The 18141-nt window shown below is 42.5% G+C and overlaps 2 protein-coding genes across 3 annotated transcripts in view; one reads left to right on the forward strand and one right to left on the reverse strand.

Moving 5' to 3' along the window:
- Window positions 1–6058, forward strand: part of igsf3 (immunoglobulin superfamily, member 3) — a 75375-nt gene extending 69317 nt beyond the window's left edge. The window contains exons 8-9 of the mRNA XM_058616417.1: window positions 1158–1604; window positions 2053–6058. Coding sequence (XP_058472400.1) covers window positions 1158–1604; window positions 2053–2303 — 698 coding nt within the window. The 3' untranslated portion in view covers window positions 2304–6058. The remainder of the gene's footprint in view (window positions 1–1157; window positions 1605–2052) is intronic.
- Window positions 6059–13205: 7147 nt separating this feature from the next.
- rpe (ribulose-5-phosphate-3-epimerase) lies at window positions 13206–16704 on the reverse strand. Of its 2 annotated transcripts, XM_058652151.1 has the most exons (7): window positions 16552–16704; window positions 16249–16386; window positions 15522–15601; window positions 15258–15397; window positions 14778–14912; window positions 13913–13999; window positions 13206–13810 (listed from the first exon to the last, which is right to left on the reverse strand). In XM_058652151.1, exons 1-7 carry the CDS (start codon window positions 16647–16649, stop codon window positions 13688–13690), a joined length of 801 nt encoding a protein of 266 aa, XP_058508134.1. In that variant the 5' UTR covers window positions 16650–16704; the 3' UTR covers window positions 13206–13687. The 2 variants fall into 2 exon arrangements, with proteins under 2 accessions (XP_058508134.1, XP_058508142.1); XM_058652159.1 differs by lacking the exon at window positions 16552–16704 and having other exon boundaries at window positions 16230–16359.
- Window positions 16705–18141: the final 1437 nt, after the last annotated feature.

The raw sequence follows: 18141 nt of genomic DNA on the forward strand, positions 1-18141 counted from the left end.
TGGCTGATAAATACTTTATTGATCTCCAGTGGAAAACTGGGTCGTGTTACAGATGTTGCATTAAGCAGACGAGTTAAAGCTCAGATGTTGGCCCTCATAAGGCTGTCAACATGTGTAAACACTTTTTCTTATAACTGCAGCAGGCGTGTGTCCATGAAATATTCACTCCCCTGGCAGGGTGCAGCATGGATCCAAGTGCAACATCAGTCATGTGAATCCTTCATCTTGCACAATAGAGAGTGGCTTGACGATCAAGGCAGATATTTTGACTAATATTTTTTTTATTATTTCTTTTTTGGCGGTCTTTTTGTAGGATTTTAGTCACGTTATGTATGTATGTCATCATCGTCGTATTCCTTGTGTGACTCGATGTCAAACGAGGTTCACAGTGTTGAGATGTTTTGCTATAAATAAGTTGTGGTAAAGCCAGGAAAACTCTCCACAGTAACAAACAGTGGGCACAAGTGGCACAAAAGAAGAAGGAAAAGATGGACTTGGTTTATCTTTGACATTTCTGTGTGAAGTTTGCGTGCATGGGTTCTCCAAAAACGATACAAAAACATGCAGATTGGGGATTAGGTAAACTGAATACTCTTAATCAAGGGTGTCACACTCATTTTAGTTCAGGGGCCACATTTGATCGTGAAGTGGGCCGGAGCAGTAAAATAATAGCATAATAACCCATAAACAACAAGAACTCCTAAGTGCAATTTCAAGAATATTATGCTTAATTTACTATTTGCACATTTACAGATCACAGTGGATTTAAAAAGGCACAAAACATTTTGTCACAGGTGTCTGGAACTGAAAAATATAGTATTGAAAATCATGAATTTATCCTGCGTGCTGGATTGGACCCTCTGGTGGGCCGTATGTTTGACACCCCTGCTCTTAATTGCCCTTAGGTGTGAGAGTGAATGGTTGATTGTGTCTGTATGTTGGCTCTGCGATCTCTCCAGGTTGTACCTTTTCATCCTATGTCAGCCGGGTTAGGCTTCAGCTGCCTCTGCAACCCTCATGGATATCAATTATTGACATATTACCATAAAAGCAGTTGGTATCAGAATCAGAATACTAATGTCACTTTGTGTTTTTTGTGTGACTTTCGCAAGGCTCTTATACTTTCCATCTTTCTTTTCTTGTTCCTCCTTCATTAGAGGTTCGACTGCAGGTAGAGGAGATAGAGTCGAATGTGACGGTAGAGGAGTCTGGTTCAATCCGGCTGGGCTGCACCATTCCCTCCCAGTCGTCCCGAGACTCCCGCTTCTCTGTGTCCTGGTACGTGGAGCACTCTGAAGACCAGGACGCCGAGGACCGGCTGGGGGAGGAAGACGAGGAGAAGGACTGCGTGTTCTCCATTGGCCATGACTCCGTCTTTGGAAATGGGAACTGCAGCCCCAGAGAGGAGGCGGGGCCCAATTCCCGCCTGCAGTTTGCGAGAATGGCATCGGACCAGTATACCCTGACCATTCAAGGAGCCCGGCCGACCGACGCGGGGCGATACTACTGCCACGTGGAGGAGTGGCTGCTCAATCCCCGCAATGCATGGTACCGCCTGGCCACCAACGACTCTGGGTTCACCATCGTCAATGTACTGCAACAAGGTAAAGTATTATTATTCTGGCAGTTTCAGTAAAGAGGATATAGATTTTTTTGCTGTAATATGCTTTCCTTATAATACATTTATCAAGAGAATAATAAAAGTCAACTTTTCAGATAGTCTGTATCGCCCCCCCCCCCCACACACCTCAAAAGAGCCGGTTTCTCCAGTCACAACATTTATTTTGCACTGGGTTCAACCACAGTTTGAAGAGTTGTCCACCCACCGTAATTAATGGCTTCTAAGGCAGTGTTGGGATCTGAAGAATTCATTTTCTCCAGTGTCAACAACTCGATGAGGATCGCTAAGTGCGGCAAAAACAGCCTTTTAACGTGCTCCGAGAGTCATTAAATGCATTTTTCCTCAGGAATGTGCCATGCATAGTTTCAAAAAGCACCTGTGTGAAAAAAAAAAAAAAAAAAAACCTCTATTTGTTTGTTCATTCTCAACAGAGTCGACCGTCAAGTCTGTGGTGTGCGCCAACGACTCCCTCTTCTACTTTGTCTTCTTTTACCCCTTTCCCATTTTCGGAATCCTCGTCATCGCCTTGCTGATGGTTCGCTTCAAGAGCCGCAACAACAGCAAGAGCCAAGAGGGCAAAAACGGGGCCCCTCTCCTGTGGATTAAAGAGCCTCACCTCAGTTATTCTCCCACCTGTTTGGACCCCCCTGCACTCAGCCTGCATCCTGGCTCTGTTGACTAAGGGGGGGGATGCTCCTGCCTTCCTTCCTCCCTCACACACATTGCAGATCCAGCTAACACAATGCCAGGGAGCACGTGTGGACTCCACCTTCAGACCTTACTGTCATTCACTGCTGTGTTGAATTAGTCAATCAGTTGATCCGTTTCAAAATTCCTACCCTGATTGCTGCCTGTTTTTATGTTAACAACTGTGTGTGTGTGTGTGTGGACTAAAATGTGTGAGTGCAAAGTTGAAGGACGAGAGTATCACAAGCTTCACACACTCTCTCTCTCTCTCTCTCTCTCTCTCATTGTTTTCCGTGAAACCTAATCTCAAAATCTGCGTTTTGATTTCTATTACTCTGAATATGTGTCTATATTTTTGAAAGGGAAGAAAAATTGCACCGATGAGATCATTGGCTGTTCTGGGAAGATGATTTAAGAGAGGGAAACTCTATAATGGACTTTGGCACTGAGCGGATGCCAAAAAAAAAAGTCTCCGCACTGATCCAAGAGCAGCCACAGCCTGGCCCACTATGTTGGTTGCCATAGTGATGCTCTGTGCCCACTGACTTCATAGCTGATGACTTGGTTTCCAGGCTGCATAGAGACAAAGGCAAGGACACACAAGTCTGTGTCCTAAGTGAGGATGTGTGTGTGTGTGTGTGAGTGTTGGCCCACCTGCCTCCACAATGAATTTGACTTGGCAGACAGAAGCAGGTCCCGGTGTGCCACTTAAACACTGCCAGACTCTCTGGCCTTAGTGAGAGACCGCTCTGCTCTTCTTCCCTGTCCTCTTCCTCTCCCCAAAAAAAAGACAGCGAGAGAAATAGAGTGGAGGGTCAGAAATGATGGAGAATGAATAAACACCTCTCTCCTGCTGGGGATATACATACTTCAACACATGGGATTTTTTTTTATAATTATTTTTATTTTTTTTTCAGTGCCAATTCCTCCTGATTTCCACGCGGTCGGCAGTAATTGAAGTTTGTACAGAGTGGAGATGAAGCGGATTGTGAAAGTATGTCTGTTTACCTCCTGCTGTGGGTTTATGAGCCTTATGGGCAGTTTTACACCCATGTAAAATCAGTTGAATTGTCCCTTAAACATTGCACAGTGGGGGTCAGCACCTGAAATTGAATTCTTGCACATCTCTTCGAGTATGACCACTCTGTCGCCCTGCAGATTTCGGAAGCCCAAAAGATGCGCCGTAGTTTAAAGACAACACTTGATCTGTCCAGAGCCACACTTCAGATTGCTAATGTGCGCGTGTGGTGAAACACTCTAAATCTGTCAACAAATCGACTCTTGTGTTTATTTTAGAGACTTTTCTATTTATTGTTTTATACTACTTTGCATAGCTTTGTAAGATTTTTCCTTTTTGGTTTTGAAATTCTCTAAAAAGAAAACTAAAAAAAAAACTGTGCTGCTTGTGTTGCCAGGCAACTGCACCAAGCAGATTATGTCAATATTCTGTGTGTTGGCAATGTGGTAGATGTAGAAATGCTAGATTCGTCCTGCGCATTGCAGTGTGTAGCATTTCATACCAGATTGTCAAGTTTGGTCAGTGTCAGAACACTGTATATCTACTGTATATCTATAAAGGACGTCAGTGTGGCTTTGCGTGTACAGTAGTCCAACAGACAAGTCACAACAGTGCATTTCACTTACCGATCTTCTGCTTGAGTCGCGTTTATTTCGTGAAATGTGATGTAACACCGAGGTAGGACGTTTGATCAAAGTCGGCTGCGACTGAACTGTGGAACTGTCGTCTTCTAATCGTGGATTCCAGCTGCAGCTGTGTCTCTTCAGTTCCCCCCACCCGACAGAAAAAAGGCAGAAGGGTGGAAAATCTGTCACTTTCCTTGGAATGCAGCAGCCGGGAGTAGAGAGTAAAAATCCTCTACCTGACCCTGGGCCGAACCCTTTCACTGCCAGACTGGACAAGAAAACTCTTGAAAAACTTGATAATGTTGTCTCAATCGTGTCAATATTGTGTATATTGCATGAGTATTGCAGGAGGAATTTTGATGTTTTGTAAACTTTAAACTCTTTGAGCATTATGTTTGTGTGACAGAGCAGTGCCCAAACACCTCCTCCGCCGCCTCCCCCCCGCCCCCCCAGCCTCCCCCATCCCATTTACTGATTCCTGAGCCAACACAAAGCCTAGCCCCATTATTTACTATATTTGACTGCCAATAGTGCTCATCGAAAACCTATCAATTAATCTCTCTCAAGAGTGGGTGTTGTGGAGATCGTGTTTGATATATTGGTCATATTTGTTCTTTTAATGCTTTGCTTTCACGCGGCACCTCATTAAATAGATTTATAGATCGTATGTCATTAAAAACCAAAAGGGCACAGCTGGTACTGAGAGTTCTGATATTTCAACTTGCTTTGCTATTTTATTTTTTATTTTTTAATTTATTCGTTCACCAGTTCCATTTCAAGTAAACCGTCGCAAATGGAGACGAGCTGGTGCTATTTAGTCATGTGAGTCAGAAATGTCATGCATGCACGGTGAATACAGCTACAGCTTATTAATGTCAAAGAAGAAGACCACCCCCCCTCCCCCCCACCATCCCCTCCCTCCCCCTGTGTGCTCATTATTAACCAAGCGTTTGCAGTTACATTTTTATTTTTTTATTTTTTTTAAACTGATGTAAAAGAATCACGTTCAGCAGAGACTTTGGCCACTTTCTTTAGTCATCATCAGTGAGGTATAGAGCGCCGGATGTCTGGATGTTGCCTGATGGTGCCACTTCCTGCCAAAATGATGTTGCTTTCATTCCATCTGTTGCACGATGGGATTGTCAGCTATAAAGTATGGGATGAAAGTAGTCCTCGCTGAATATTTTAAGCTCCGACGTAGTTGATGAGGCAACAGTTTGACTTAAAGTCTTAGTCACATGAGGGTAAAAAAAAAAAAAATTAGAAATTAGGAGGACACATGATGCAAAAAAGAAATTCTCTGAGCAAAGACGTTATCAACTATATTCCTTAAAGGGGTGTGTGGATTTCTAAAAAAATAAATAAATAAAATGATAGAATTGCTGTGTACAGTGATTTGTGAATCTGATCCTAATTCCCTGTTTGTAAATAGTGTATAAAATAAGACCATGACGGTTGAAAAGTTGCCTCATTGACTGAATAAAATTCAGCTTGTCATAAACCATTCCGTGCATTTTAGGGGCCCCGGTTTTACCAGGAAGACATGGTGGAGCTGTTACTGGAGTGGAAGGGTCTTGTGACTGTCACGGTTGCATACATTATGTGTGTCTTATGCATTTGCTTTGTCAGTAAATGCAGTCATGAAGCTGATTCCATCAAAAACGGGAACGACGTGGTCGGTTTGTTTTGAAAGTAGTGGATGATCATCGAGCTGCAGGTTCGAGAGTCCCTTGGTGCTACTGAATTGGTCACATGGTCCGGGATCCAATTGATTCAAAATTCAACTCATGTCATCTTTGCGGACCTTATCCAGGAAACTGTGAAGGGTCGCGCCGCCTCCAGATGTTCGGACAGGAAGTTGTAGCTGCATGTTTTGGCTGTGTGCTGGCTCCAGATTTAGGTGTAAAATAGTTTGTGGTGATTTTTTTTTTTTTTCTTCATTTTAGCCAGTGATGCTTTATTTTCAGTGATGTATTTTTATATGACCACGGCTTGTTTTTATTTTATTTTTTTCCCCCCCTTTTGTTATTCTAATAGTTGCCATCGTGAACATTACAAAGGCACTTTGCTATTGTCCGTTTACTGCAATAAAATACATTCAGTGCATCTTTCTGTTTTTTTTTTTCTGTATTTGGGAATAGGTTAAAAACAATTTCTTGGTCCAGATTTGTTACATAATGTACTCGGGCTCTCTCAGCTCCCTTCCAAATCATCTCCCCTTCCTTTAATCATAATGTCCTGCAGTCAGGAGGGTCTCGTTGAGATGCTGTGGGGATTTTAACCTCTGCGACAACACGATGGTTTATTTACTCTGCATGTTCTGTCTCTCTCTCGTTGTATAAGTGCATCTCTTGAGTGGAGGAGAGAGAAGGATTGGGTCAGCACATCCAGAAGATAAACGATACTTATAAGGATCTCCTGCAGGTTAAGTGGGCCCTTTCTTTTCTTTCTTTTTTTACCAGCATCAGCAAATCGCATCAGTCATAACTCATAACCAACGCAGACTGACCAGCTTACTTTCCCTCCCTCTCTGTCAACTCCACGTTGTTCATAGACTGCTCTCCAACTCCTCTCCCCACAAATCCACATGAACTCACATTGATTAACACATACTCAGTGAAGCCAAGAACAAATGCCGCCACCCATTCCATAAATCACGGTGACACGCATTGGTAAATGGCGTTCGCCCGCAAGAAGAGACAGAGTTAAGGTGTTTGCTTGTGGGGATTCAAGATCCTTTTCTGCATTCTGCGACGCACGCACAGTTTCCCCTGCATGAGCTTTTGGTCAAGTCTCGACAAAATAATTCATCTCGACTGGAAAAACAGCCTCCGGACTCGCAGATCTATTGATGCTGCGAGGGAAACAAATACTAGTGGTGTTATTGTCAGCAAGCTCCATCACAACTTCACAGGATGCAAAAAAAAAAAAAAACCATCAAATCCTCTTTGAGCACCATCTCCCTGTCCCACTTTCACTCTGATTTCCATTTTGTCAAGTGCACACCTTAGGAGGAAAGAAATGTCTTGCATACAATTAAATAACACTCACAAATCCATAGTCGCCGCTGAAGATGCACTCACTCGAGGGCCCACCTGGGCAGACATTAGGTCTACTTGCGTAGTGTAGTATGATCCAGAGCAGCAATCAGGCAAATAAATTATGAATTAACTGAGAAATGGGAAGCATCGCAGAGAATTAAGTCTTCCGCTTACTCCACTGTGGCGCATCATCGCACATATAGGACAGAGGAGTGTCCATGGAGATCCATACACACTTCTGCATGGATTAGAATCTGAAAATAGTTCATTACAAGAAGGTTCTTAGATGTGCAAACTTAACACAAAGTACACAGCGTGGAATCAATAAATCATGTAACGCAATCCTCGGCATGTATAAGCTGGAGGTTGTTCTGTTCTTGGAGGTGGAAGGAAGTGATACTAAATGTTCTGGGTGTAGTGTGAGCGGTGTGCACAGCGTGTTGCATTCACCTGTGCCGAGCACTTAGTGATGATGTAAGTGTGAATCAGTTAGAGCAGCAAAAAAAGAAAAAAAAAAAAAAATAGCATTCACATTTTCAAAGAAGTGCTGGTTTTTCCTCCTGAAGGGTGAAATACAGGGGCGAGCAATAACGGTGGAAGAACAGATGTACCTCCTGTGCTGCGGAAAATTGCACCACAAATTGCTCTTGATGTATCGGCAGCAGTGAGTAATCTGGAGGACGGTGTGATTGTATAAATTCTGCTGGGGGGGGGGGGGGAGTATAAAACAAAAAAAAATGAGAATCAATACTTGTATTAAAGAGTGTGTTAGATAAAGCTGTTTATTGGGGGGGTGGGGGGCGTGCTCTGTCTGATGATTATCAGTGAAAGAAAAACAAATAATTCATATGCAGCACAAAACAGAAAGAAGCATACTGAAATGCAAAAACCCTAATGGTCCCACAACATTCATTATGAATTAAAACATGCACAGATTTACAAACACGTGCACTGGAAAAAAAAAAATAAATAAAAAAATTCTCATCTCATCCATAATGGATAGGCACTAAAATTGTGTGTATAATTGTAACTCTGTCTAAGACACACTGAAGCGACGCTATCGTTGCCACTACGATAGCATTCGTCCCCTGAGACCTATGGATTTATCCTCGCTCGTCTTTGCCGCCCGGAGAAGCCTGGAGAATCACATGAGGAGCTAATTAATTGTTGTAGGCTTTTGTTGTTGTATTTGTTTTATAGAGAATATAAATGGACATTTATGTACTGCGCCTTATTGGTGAACTGACCTTGGAAGATGTATTCGTCTGTAAATTTCAGCCGATGCCATTTGGGTCCCAACGTTCCTGCTACGGTAAATCTTAAGATAACTGAACGATCTCAGGGAATGGAGCTCGCAGTTTAAGATACAGTCTCTGTGAATGGAAGAAAGACACCGGAGGCCTTTTCCAAACAAGCCGAGTCTGCAGCCATGTTGTAAGAACAGGAGCAGCCTGTAAGCTATTATATCTGGATGTCTACATGCTGATTTATCTAATTATGTGTTGGTTTAGTTAAACAGGTGGTGCATGTTGTTAAATCGTTGTTGTTTTTTTTTATGTGCTACATTTGGCCAAGAGGCTATTTTTCATCCATAGCAACAGTGTCCACCTAAAAAAAACAGAACATAAAATTGAATTTACAGAACTATGCAACACTGAAGTACGCAGAGCAGTGATGAAGTAGACAGAAATATCCCTGCTAATGGAAACATAATACAGTACATTAACATGCACTAACATACAACATGTATCATTTATCTATCTGTCTGTCTGTCTGTGTCAATCTAGCACTCTGGTGCAAGCCCTCAGAGCAAAGAGATATTTTGTAAAGCGCTTCTAAACAAGTTGTTCTTAATTGTTGAGAACCCTATTGAGACTCAATCAAACGAGGCCTTTATGCATAAGTAAAGGTGGTAACCACAGTGAGCTAATCAGCGCTGCGCATGTTGCCCTCCTGTGGGATGCCAAGTAATTATGAATGAGTTTGAGCAGGAGCAGCGAGTTCACTGACGTGCTTTTTAGTGCTGAGGATGAGGAGAGATGCAAAAAGACATCCTTCTACCACACAATGATAGCAGAGACACCAGGGATGGGGAAGGGTGAATCATGAAAGAGACAGTAACTGCAGCGAGGGAATAGATGGAACGAAATAAAATGGCAGCCGAGCAGAGCAGCGAGAGAGACACACAAGAAAGACGAGTTGTACGGAACAAAACAAACAATACGAGAAAACAAAAAAGCACATCCTTCTGGGAGAGCTACTTCAAACGGTGTCTTTGGACGAGACCAATGAATATTTGACAGCGTGGGTCCTCGTTCAGCGATTCATCTCCCATGAACATGAATATTATCTGCACGGGTATCATAACGCTCAGCGAGACCCTGGTGTAAAGTTTGCAGATGTAGATTTTTTACACCTATTCAGAGCGGGTGTAGTTGCTCCCTGTGGTGGCTGTGTGTGTGTGTTCCTGTGGGTGAAGTATCACTTGCGGCCTGTCTAGTGGGCCACCCTCCGGAGGGACCTGCTGTTTGGTGATCTATCCGCTTTACCAGTGTGGTGGTTGTACACGATGTGGCTCTCTGTTGAAGTGTGCACACACCTCTGCCTAGCACTGAGACATTCCCTCAAGGCAGCGCTTTAAAACTCAACATGATGGCTGTCTAACTCAATTTTGGTGTAAAATCTTTTCTGGACTTTCAATTTCTCCTCTCTGTGTGTGTGTGTGTGTGTGTGTGTGTGTGTGTGTGTGTGTGAGAGAGAGAGAGAGTGTGTGCCCTGTTTTCTAATGAACATGCCCTATGACAACGTCCATGCTGTGAAAGATGTGGGCTGTTCACACACGTGATCAGTGAGACGAGGTGAATCACTGATGGATCTCTGACTATTGTACTCTGTGTCACTGGCCCCCCCCCAGCCTTTACTTCTACTTCTTGTTTTTGAGCACAGTAGACAATAGCTTGATGTGGTTGTCATGGCATCACACTCTCTTGTGAGTGACTTTGATGTATAAGTTAGAGGCCGGCATATGAGGTAGGTGTGTGTGTGTGTGTGTGTGAGGGGGCAGAAGCCTACCTGCCTTTCATTGTCATGGTTGCTGGTGGGATATTGGCACCAGCAGCCCTGTGACCCTCATGTGGAGGATAAAGTGGTGGAAAATGGATGGATGGATTGCTGCTGCTGCTGAATTTGCATTTCCTTTTGTATTATACATTATATGTTCAAGGTCCAGTTGTGTAGGAATTTACGACATCTAACAGTGAGACTGCCGAGTCTTGACACACGGAGGACATCTCCACTCAACCCTTCCTTTCCCAAGTATGTCAGGGAACTACGGTGGCCTTCACAATCCAGAAAGGATGTAAAAACTCTCTCCTCCTTCTTCATTTGTTTATGCATCAGCGTGTGGGTAAAGTTGGTGTACATACAAAAGGCTGGTTACAAAACCAACACGCTGTGCGTGCAGCCCAGGTTTTGGAAATGTTTCGACGATATCTGTCGCGCGCTGCATGTGCGTGGGAGGGTATACCGGGGCCTCAAATCTTACACACTGCAGCTTTAAATAAATCAAACGGTGAATTAACCGTAGAGCGAAGCAACTGTTGGTCTCCTGACAGTGTCACTGCGAAGCGGCAGTGACACTGTCAGACAAAACGCCTGTCGTCATCCATTAAGACTGACATTGGTCACGAGAGATTTCCCCGTGACAGACAAATGCACGGATCACATGCAACTACTCCTGTAACACTCACATGCCCTGTATGAACCCACATGATGATAGTACAATGAACCGATGAGCACAAATGATTATCTGCGGTTATGTCACACTGATGCACTAACACTAATACAGATTTTAAGTATCAATATTTCAACAGTCTGTGAATTGCCTGCAAGACATGCTGCATTATTGAGAGTGAGCTGCTTTTGCAGTTTGAAGTGTGTCATTGGTGATTCTCATTGACACGAGGGATTGTGGATTCAGCAGACAAAGACATGAGCGATACTGTAGACGTGTCTTTGGTCTTCCTGTAAGTCCTCGGAGAAGAAGAAGAATCCATGTCCTCGTAAGTAAATGCAACATTACTGTACTGTAGCTCAAAAACGTAGCGCGCTCTCTAACTTGCAGAGCCAGCTCTTTATGCTCAGTGGTGTCACTCCTGATTCATTTGCCTAATACCAAAGCAACTTTATGGACTTTTCCATATACAATAAAGCTGGCATTAGTAAGAAATATAAGAATGAATACTTACGCACATATACTAACATGATTGGCTCAGTTTTAATTAGTTTAACAAAACCTGCTCCTCCTCAGTTGTTCTTCTTCAGGCAGTTCTCTGCTGCGCCCGTAGTCGAGCTGTTCACCCCATGGAAGAAGAATGCATTATAGATTAAACCACACTGTTTCCCAAATCTAGACCTGTGTAGAATGCGTGTTCATCCTTACAGATTAATAATATATGTTTACAATTTCCTTACATGATTTCTCACTCCGACATCCCTACTTTGGGGGGGGGGGGGGCTTTTGTCCAAATCCGCCACCTAGTGCATGGAAAAGGAAACTGTTGCAGGTCATCAGACGCTTGGTTCAGTTCATGATTCGTCAGTGTTGTGATGGTGACGTGCTCATAAATGATTGAATTAACCTTTTGCTCTCCTTATGCATTTACTAGTTATTACACGGCACACATTATACTGCATTTAAACCGTGCGTCACATTTTAAAGGAGCATTGCATGTTCTCCATATAAAACACTAGTAATTCATTGAAGGAATTATGTTATTAATACATGGACTGCACATTTATTTAACAAAGTGGAAAGTACAAGATCTACCTCCAATGTTGTAACCAACACCAAGAAATGTGAGGCTGCAGTGACACAGGCTCAATAAAACTGGACAGTGGAAGTCTAGAACAGCATAACTTCCTGATTTCAGTGGAGACAGTGAGTCAACAACATGAACCCTCGGATCGCTGTGTCAAATGTCTGGCCTGGTAGTGACGTTGTCTTACCAACGCCGATCCATCGTGGAGTGAATGCTGCAGATGATGCCAGCGGCTGGGCTCACAAGCTGTGAAGTGCATTCATGGTCAGTCGGTGCCAACATACACTCTCCAACCACTTCACAGAAGACACATAATAAAGTGTGGCAGGGGTTGCACTTCTGTGCATTCAGACACATGGTCTGCATACCATGATTATGCCAAGTGCTTCTATCTTTGAATCCAATGTATGCGGTATAAGAGGTTTATTGCATCATGAATAAAGCTGCAATAAAAAAAAGGACGCGATGCAATCGTGTCATCGCGGCACAATCTCAAAAGACAGTTCTCAACAGCTTGTTGGATGCTGGCCACCCGTCAGTGTTGTCGTCTCTTGGCTGACTTCCTGTCTGCTGCCACTTTTAGTATTCCCCTCCGCTCCTGTCCCAAATGAGTGGTAAGAGGTGGCATTTATTCACTGTCAAACAGCCTCAACTTAACAAGCAGAGAAAACCACTTCATCGGGGAGTTCTGGTTCATGACTGAGAAGTTGTTGTGGGACACTCAAAACGTTTCTCCGTGATTTACTGTCAGAGCCCCGAGACTGAGGGCCCGTACACACAATAACGGGTTTATGAGAATCCGCTAAGGTTTTGCATTGTATCGACTTTATATCCACACAGAACTGGTGTTTTGGGAGCCCTACAATGCTATTTTTGGAAAACAGGTTCCAAGAAATCTCGAATGCCACCCTTGAGTTTTCATGTATACAACCAATATGCAACTTTGGGAAAATGATGTCATAGCTCGGCCTCTCTGTTGCTCTAGCATTCGCTCTCACCATCGTCATCTTCTTGTGTTGGGAATTTGTACACGGCGTGCAAGCTATGTGTTCTCCTTTATTTCAGTGTATCTCTGTGGCATATAGAATACAGCGTTTAGACTCCTTTTGTGGTTTCGTAAAAAGACATTTCTTAAAACAATGCTGTGTTTATTGAAAACAAAAAAAAAGGAAAATTTTGTCATGGGGAAGTTCTGCGTAAGTGTGGGTAAGGCCTGAGAACATGTCACTAATAAAACATTAGGTCAGTGATATCTGACAGAATATGGTGATATTTTTAATTTATCTTTGAAGTAATTTTAACTTGAGTTAAACAAGGGCAGGGGTGTTTGTGTGTCTTATACCTTCTTGTCAAACATATATCCTTCAACTGGTCACAGGTCAAACTGCAAAATCACTTGAGTCTTTTTAATCTGCAAAACCAAACCTGGCGGATTTTAGTCGTACATTTTTATTTCTGCTCTTTAGTACAGCAAGACATTTGTGAATTTTTTTCAACAAAACTAAAGCTAAACTAGTTTCATAACATATGAAACTTCAGATGACGTTCAAAGGATTACCTGTAAACCCAGATTACCTGCATGAAGCCCAGCTTTCCTAAGCCAATGTCATTACTGTAATTTATACATGATACAACATACATTACGAGTCAAAACAATGAGGAATGTTTACAGATGTGAGTGACATCTGCTCCAGTCTGGAAATGAAGAGACTCATCTTGTCTTAACTTAGTTAAGCCAACTTTAAAACTTTACTGTTTTGTAGAGGCACCCAGAAAATGTCTGTGTTGAGTCTGTTCCACTGGCTGATGCGGTGATTTGATTAGACAGGAAGGTAGAGTGCGAGGGCCACAGGGATCTCCACACAGAGGATACCTCAGCGGTCCAGGGAGCGTTTCTGTATCGCTTCAGCCACCACGGTGCGTAGCAGAGCGATGACGGAGCGAGGGTCATCGCTGCCTATCACGGCGCTGCCTGACACTATCATGTTGGCTCCTGCCTGTAGGGCGTATGACAACACACATTAGATAAGACGACCTCAAAAAAGTCATTCAATGTGCTTGAGATGATTTCAACAGGCTTTAGTGTTTGTTTTCATTACCTCGGCACATTTGTGAATGGAATCAGGTCCAACCCCTCCGTCTACTTCAATGTCTAATGAAGGGAACTGATTCCGCAGCCAGGTCACCTGGTCGCAAGATAAACAAAAACCTGTCCGACACAATTTTTACAACATAATTTCCTGATGCTACAAAGGCCTAGAGAGAAACACAGAGCTCAAATGATGTGAGTGAGACTCACTCACATCATTGCGAAAGCAGAACTTTACACAACACAGGCTGAAACAGAAGTGTGTAATTAACACACAGTAACAACCGTTCTTTCATAATACACACAGTACATGATAATACATCCAATTGATTTATTGAATGTTTTTGCACTTTGAACTGTCCCACCTACTTTGAATGGATATGTGCTCTTTGCCCTTATATTGGCTGCAGAAAAATTAGGTGTCTAAACTCCTCATGCTCCTTTAACAGAAACAGTTTGAACTTTGCCTGCTCTCAAATGTCAACATGGAGTTTGCATGATCTCCCCATGTGTGCAAACATTCTCTCTGGGTATTCTGGCTTCTTTACGGAGTCCAAAAACGTGCACATATCTGTCTTATATATCTTGCGGGCACTAAACTGCCCGCATGTGTGAGAGTGAATGGTTGTTTGTCCCTGTATGTTGGCCCTGTGACGGACTGGCAAATTGACCAGGATGTACCCTGCCTTTCGCCCCATGTCCAGCACCCCCCTGCAACTCTCATGGAGGATAAAGCGGTGCGGTTTAAAAAAAAAAAAAAGGATGGATGATGCAATGAGTAGTTTTGCTATGTCCAGTGTTTGAAGAAGTTGCATAAACTAGGTGCAGATGTTCTGTATTGTTTCACCTATATAACCTTTGCAGCTCGTCCTTACCTTAGGCATCATGTCCTCCATGAACTTCTGACCTCCAAAACCAGGTTCCACGGTCATGACCAGAGCCATGTCGATATGGTTAGCCCAAGGTGCCAGCTCTTCAACCGTTGTTCCAGGTTTTATAGCCAAACCCACCTACAAAATACCAGTTTTTCAAATGATATCCTACCCAAAATATGGTTTGTCACAAATATTTATAGATCCATTGTACAGTTACTCTCTTTATAAGTAACTATTAGTTCATATCAATGGCTGGATTTCTCTTGTGTGTGTCCAATAATGATATCACGACCTTGAGTATTTACTAATAACAGTATTCTGATAGAGACATGTAAATTAATGAAAAATACCTCTATTAACTGTCACCACACAGGAAATTTGTTACCAACTACCTTGCCATTTTTTTCACAATGTTTCAAATCAGGTAAAACTGAACAACATTTTTGCTCTGAAATGCTGGAGGTCTGTCCGCTGGCTAACCTTCATGCCACTCTCTCTGATCTCTTTGATGAGGTTTCCAGGGTTGGTGGTGGTTTCGAGGTGGAATGTGTACTGGCTGGCTCCTGCTGCTGCCATGGGCTTCACCCATTGCTCCGGCCGTGACACCATCATGTGCATGTCTGCAACATTGACAGACACAATACTGCACTCAGCCACACAGCAGAGACATTCATGATCCAATTCAGAGGGGTAACTTGGGTTTCTGAAGTGTATTACATGTGTGGTGTGTGTTTTTTTCCTCACCAAAAAAAGGGTCTTGGCCTACTGTCTTCCTCAGGCACTCTACCATGGGATGGCCAAATGTGATATTGGGAACAAAATGTCTTTAAAAAGGTAAGAAACCAGACATTAAACTGGCAGCTGAAACATATGCAGAGCAAAACTTTGCATTTGTGTAGAGGACAACTAAAGTGTCAACACTTGGAGATAGAAGAAAGCAGTTGGTTTGTACTTGGAGCACAGAAATACAGACATTTGTCCATATGCATCCGACTACAGAGGAAACCAATGTCACTAATGTTACAAATTACAATTTTTTTTATAACTTGCATTGCCAAATGTTTCATAAAATGTTGCATAGTTGAAAAGAAGTTTAAGAAAAGAATACAAAAGGAATACTATGATAATAAATCATGAACTGTTTAGGAACCTCTCAGCACATTCAAGTGACCCACGTGAACTATTGCCTTTCTCCAGTCACAATTATCCCAATATGTGTATTCACATTTATATATATATATATATATATATTCACAAATCGACTTCTGAACGGTTTCAATCCCTTTAATGTCGTTTGCTGCACTTAAGCCAGAAGAAACCATTCTCACACACATGGTTTCCCGGTTTACCTCTCACGGGCTAACTTAGCTTGTCGGTTGTAGCCAACTTTAGCTCCCACACACTGAACTTCCAAGCTAGCCGTTAGCATGCTAGTTTTAGCTTCTAACTAACCAGCTGCTAGTTCACTGACCCGTCCATCACGTCGAGGTGCAGGTAATCTGCCCCGCACTCCATCATCCGCACACACTCGCTGCCCAGACAGGACAGGTCGCTGCTCAGGATGGACGGACCGATCTTCGCACTATAAGACATGTTGTTTACAGTCTTCCTGCAACAGCAGGAGCAGCAGGAGCAGGAGGAGGAGGAAGAAGAAGAAGCAAGGGGAGGTTAACTCTAAGTCAAGTTAGCCACAACATAAAGTACGAGTTCCGCTGGCAACCTTCAATATAAAATAATGTAAGTCCATACGTCTTAAAATTTAAGAGGTTGTTACCTGTTGCTGCAGACATTGAAAGCATAAGTGTAAGAAAATAATTTAAAATTCTTGACTGCGTAAATGCTGCCGTTTCTAATTAAGTTGTATCGCTGCATTTTGTAACGTGTCTCTTGCTTAACGATATCAACAGCGACAACCGTAGTTACACAGTGTGTGTGTGTGAGACGCAATGAGTTTAATGTCGAAGGCAACTAAATGAAATAATTAATTAATTTAATTTTTTTTTTCTCCGGTAAAACCATAGCTGTCATGAGGGGGAAAATAAAGCTGTCGCTCCATGTTCCGGAGTCTTACTTCCGCTTTCAAAATAAGACATTGCTCACGTTTGAACACTAGATGGCGCATGGCTCACATTGAACTTTTATTCACAGTTCGTCAGTGTTTCTCAGGCCTTGAATTGTAGATGGAAGTGGATTTAGGAGACGCTAACAGTCATGTCTTTTTGCCTGTATGCTCCTCTCTGTGTGGTACAAAAACGCAATGTTGACTCATATTATAACATTTAACGCGTGTTAGTTTGCAGCAAATTTACTCAAACTCTACTAGAAAAGAGTAAAGGCAAATGCCCCTTTCTCTAAAATCACAGAAGACATTGTGACATTGTGTGAAATAGAGAATTGTGTTGGGTCATGTAGGACACAGTTTTCTAATCAGCAGCATATTGGATACATTGAGAAATAATGTGGGGCACAGTTTACTTTTGTATCCCAGATGTTTTCTGCCTCTATTTTCTCTCTTTATGTGGCCACTGATTTCATGTTTTAATGCTTCACCGGCTTATTCTTGTGAGTCACGTCTCTCCGTCAACTGTATCTTTACCACTCTTTGATGTAATAACTTGTATGTTTTATGGTAATGGCCTCAGAGGAAACCCTGTTCACTGATGTGTTTGATGACGCAGGCTGGGATGATATGTGGGTTTTAGAAAACTTTGATTTATTGATTCAAGCAGTTTGCTTGATTTGGACAGAGAACAGGTTGCCCTGTGGGCTTATTACTGTTTGACTTGACATGAAGCTTTTCCCAAAGAAAAGAGAGAGATGTTACAAAACATGAGCAGCAACCTTAAGGTCCCAATTGTTACCTGAAAATCAACGGGAAAACAAACTCACAATGAAACAAGCATACAAGAAATGTTTACGTAATTGTATAAAATAGTTATTTCCAAAAAGCGCTTTAATCCTTCGCTGTGAATGGGATAGAAAATATGTAAGTTATAATCTGCTGCAGATGTATCTGGCTGTCTGCACAATTTGTATTTATGGTACTTTAATTCCAGCGGGTTATTGTCATCATTACTCATAAGCGAGAGAACATTTGCAGTGTATTCACCAAACATTTTTACAGTAATTCTTCCTCCCTGATATCTTTGTTCACCTTGGAGACAGTCCATTGAAATTGGATAACAGTTTTTTTTCCCTTCTTCTCCTTATAACTGTGTTAGTTGTTGTGATTTATAATGAGCAAAGGAAAAGGGATTTAAAAGGCCTCTCTGCAGCACTCTGCGGAGGCTCGGCCCACAAGGAGGCCTACTCATGCACCCTGACTGACCAAACACAATCTGGCATTTATGAGTTTTGCATTACT

This window comes from Solea solea, chromosome 2, assembly GCF_958295425.1.
Source record: "Solea solea chromosome 2, fSolSol10.1, whole genome shotgun sequence".
NCBI classification, from domain to species: Eukaryota; Metazoa; Chordata; class Actinopteri; order Pleuronectiformes; family Soleidae; genus Solea; species Solea solea.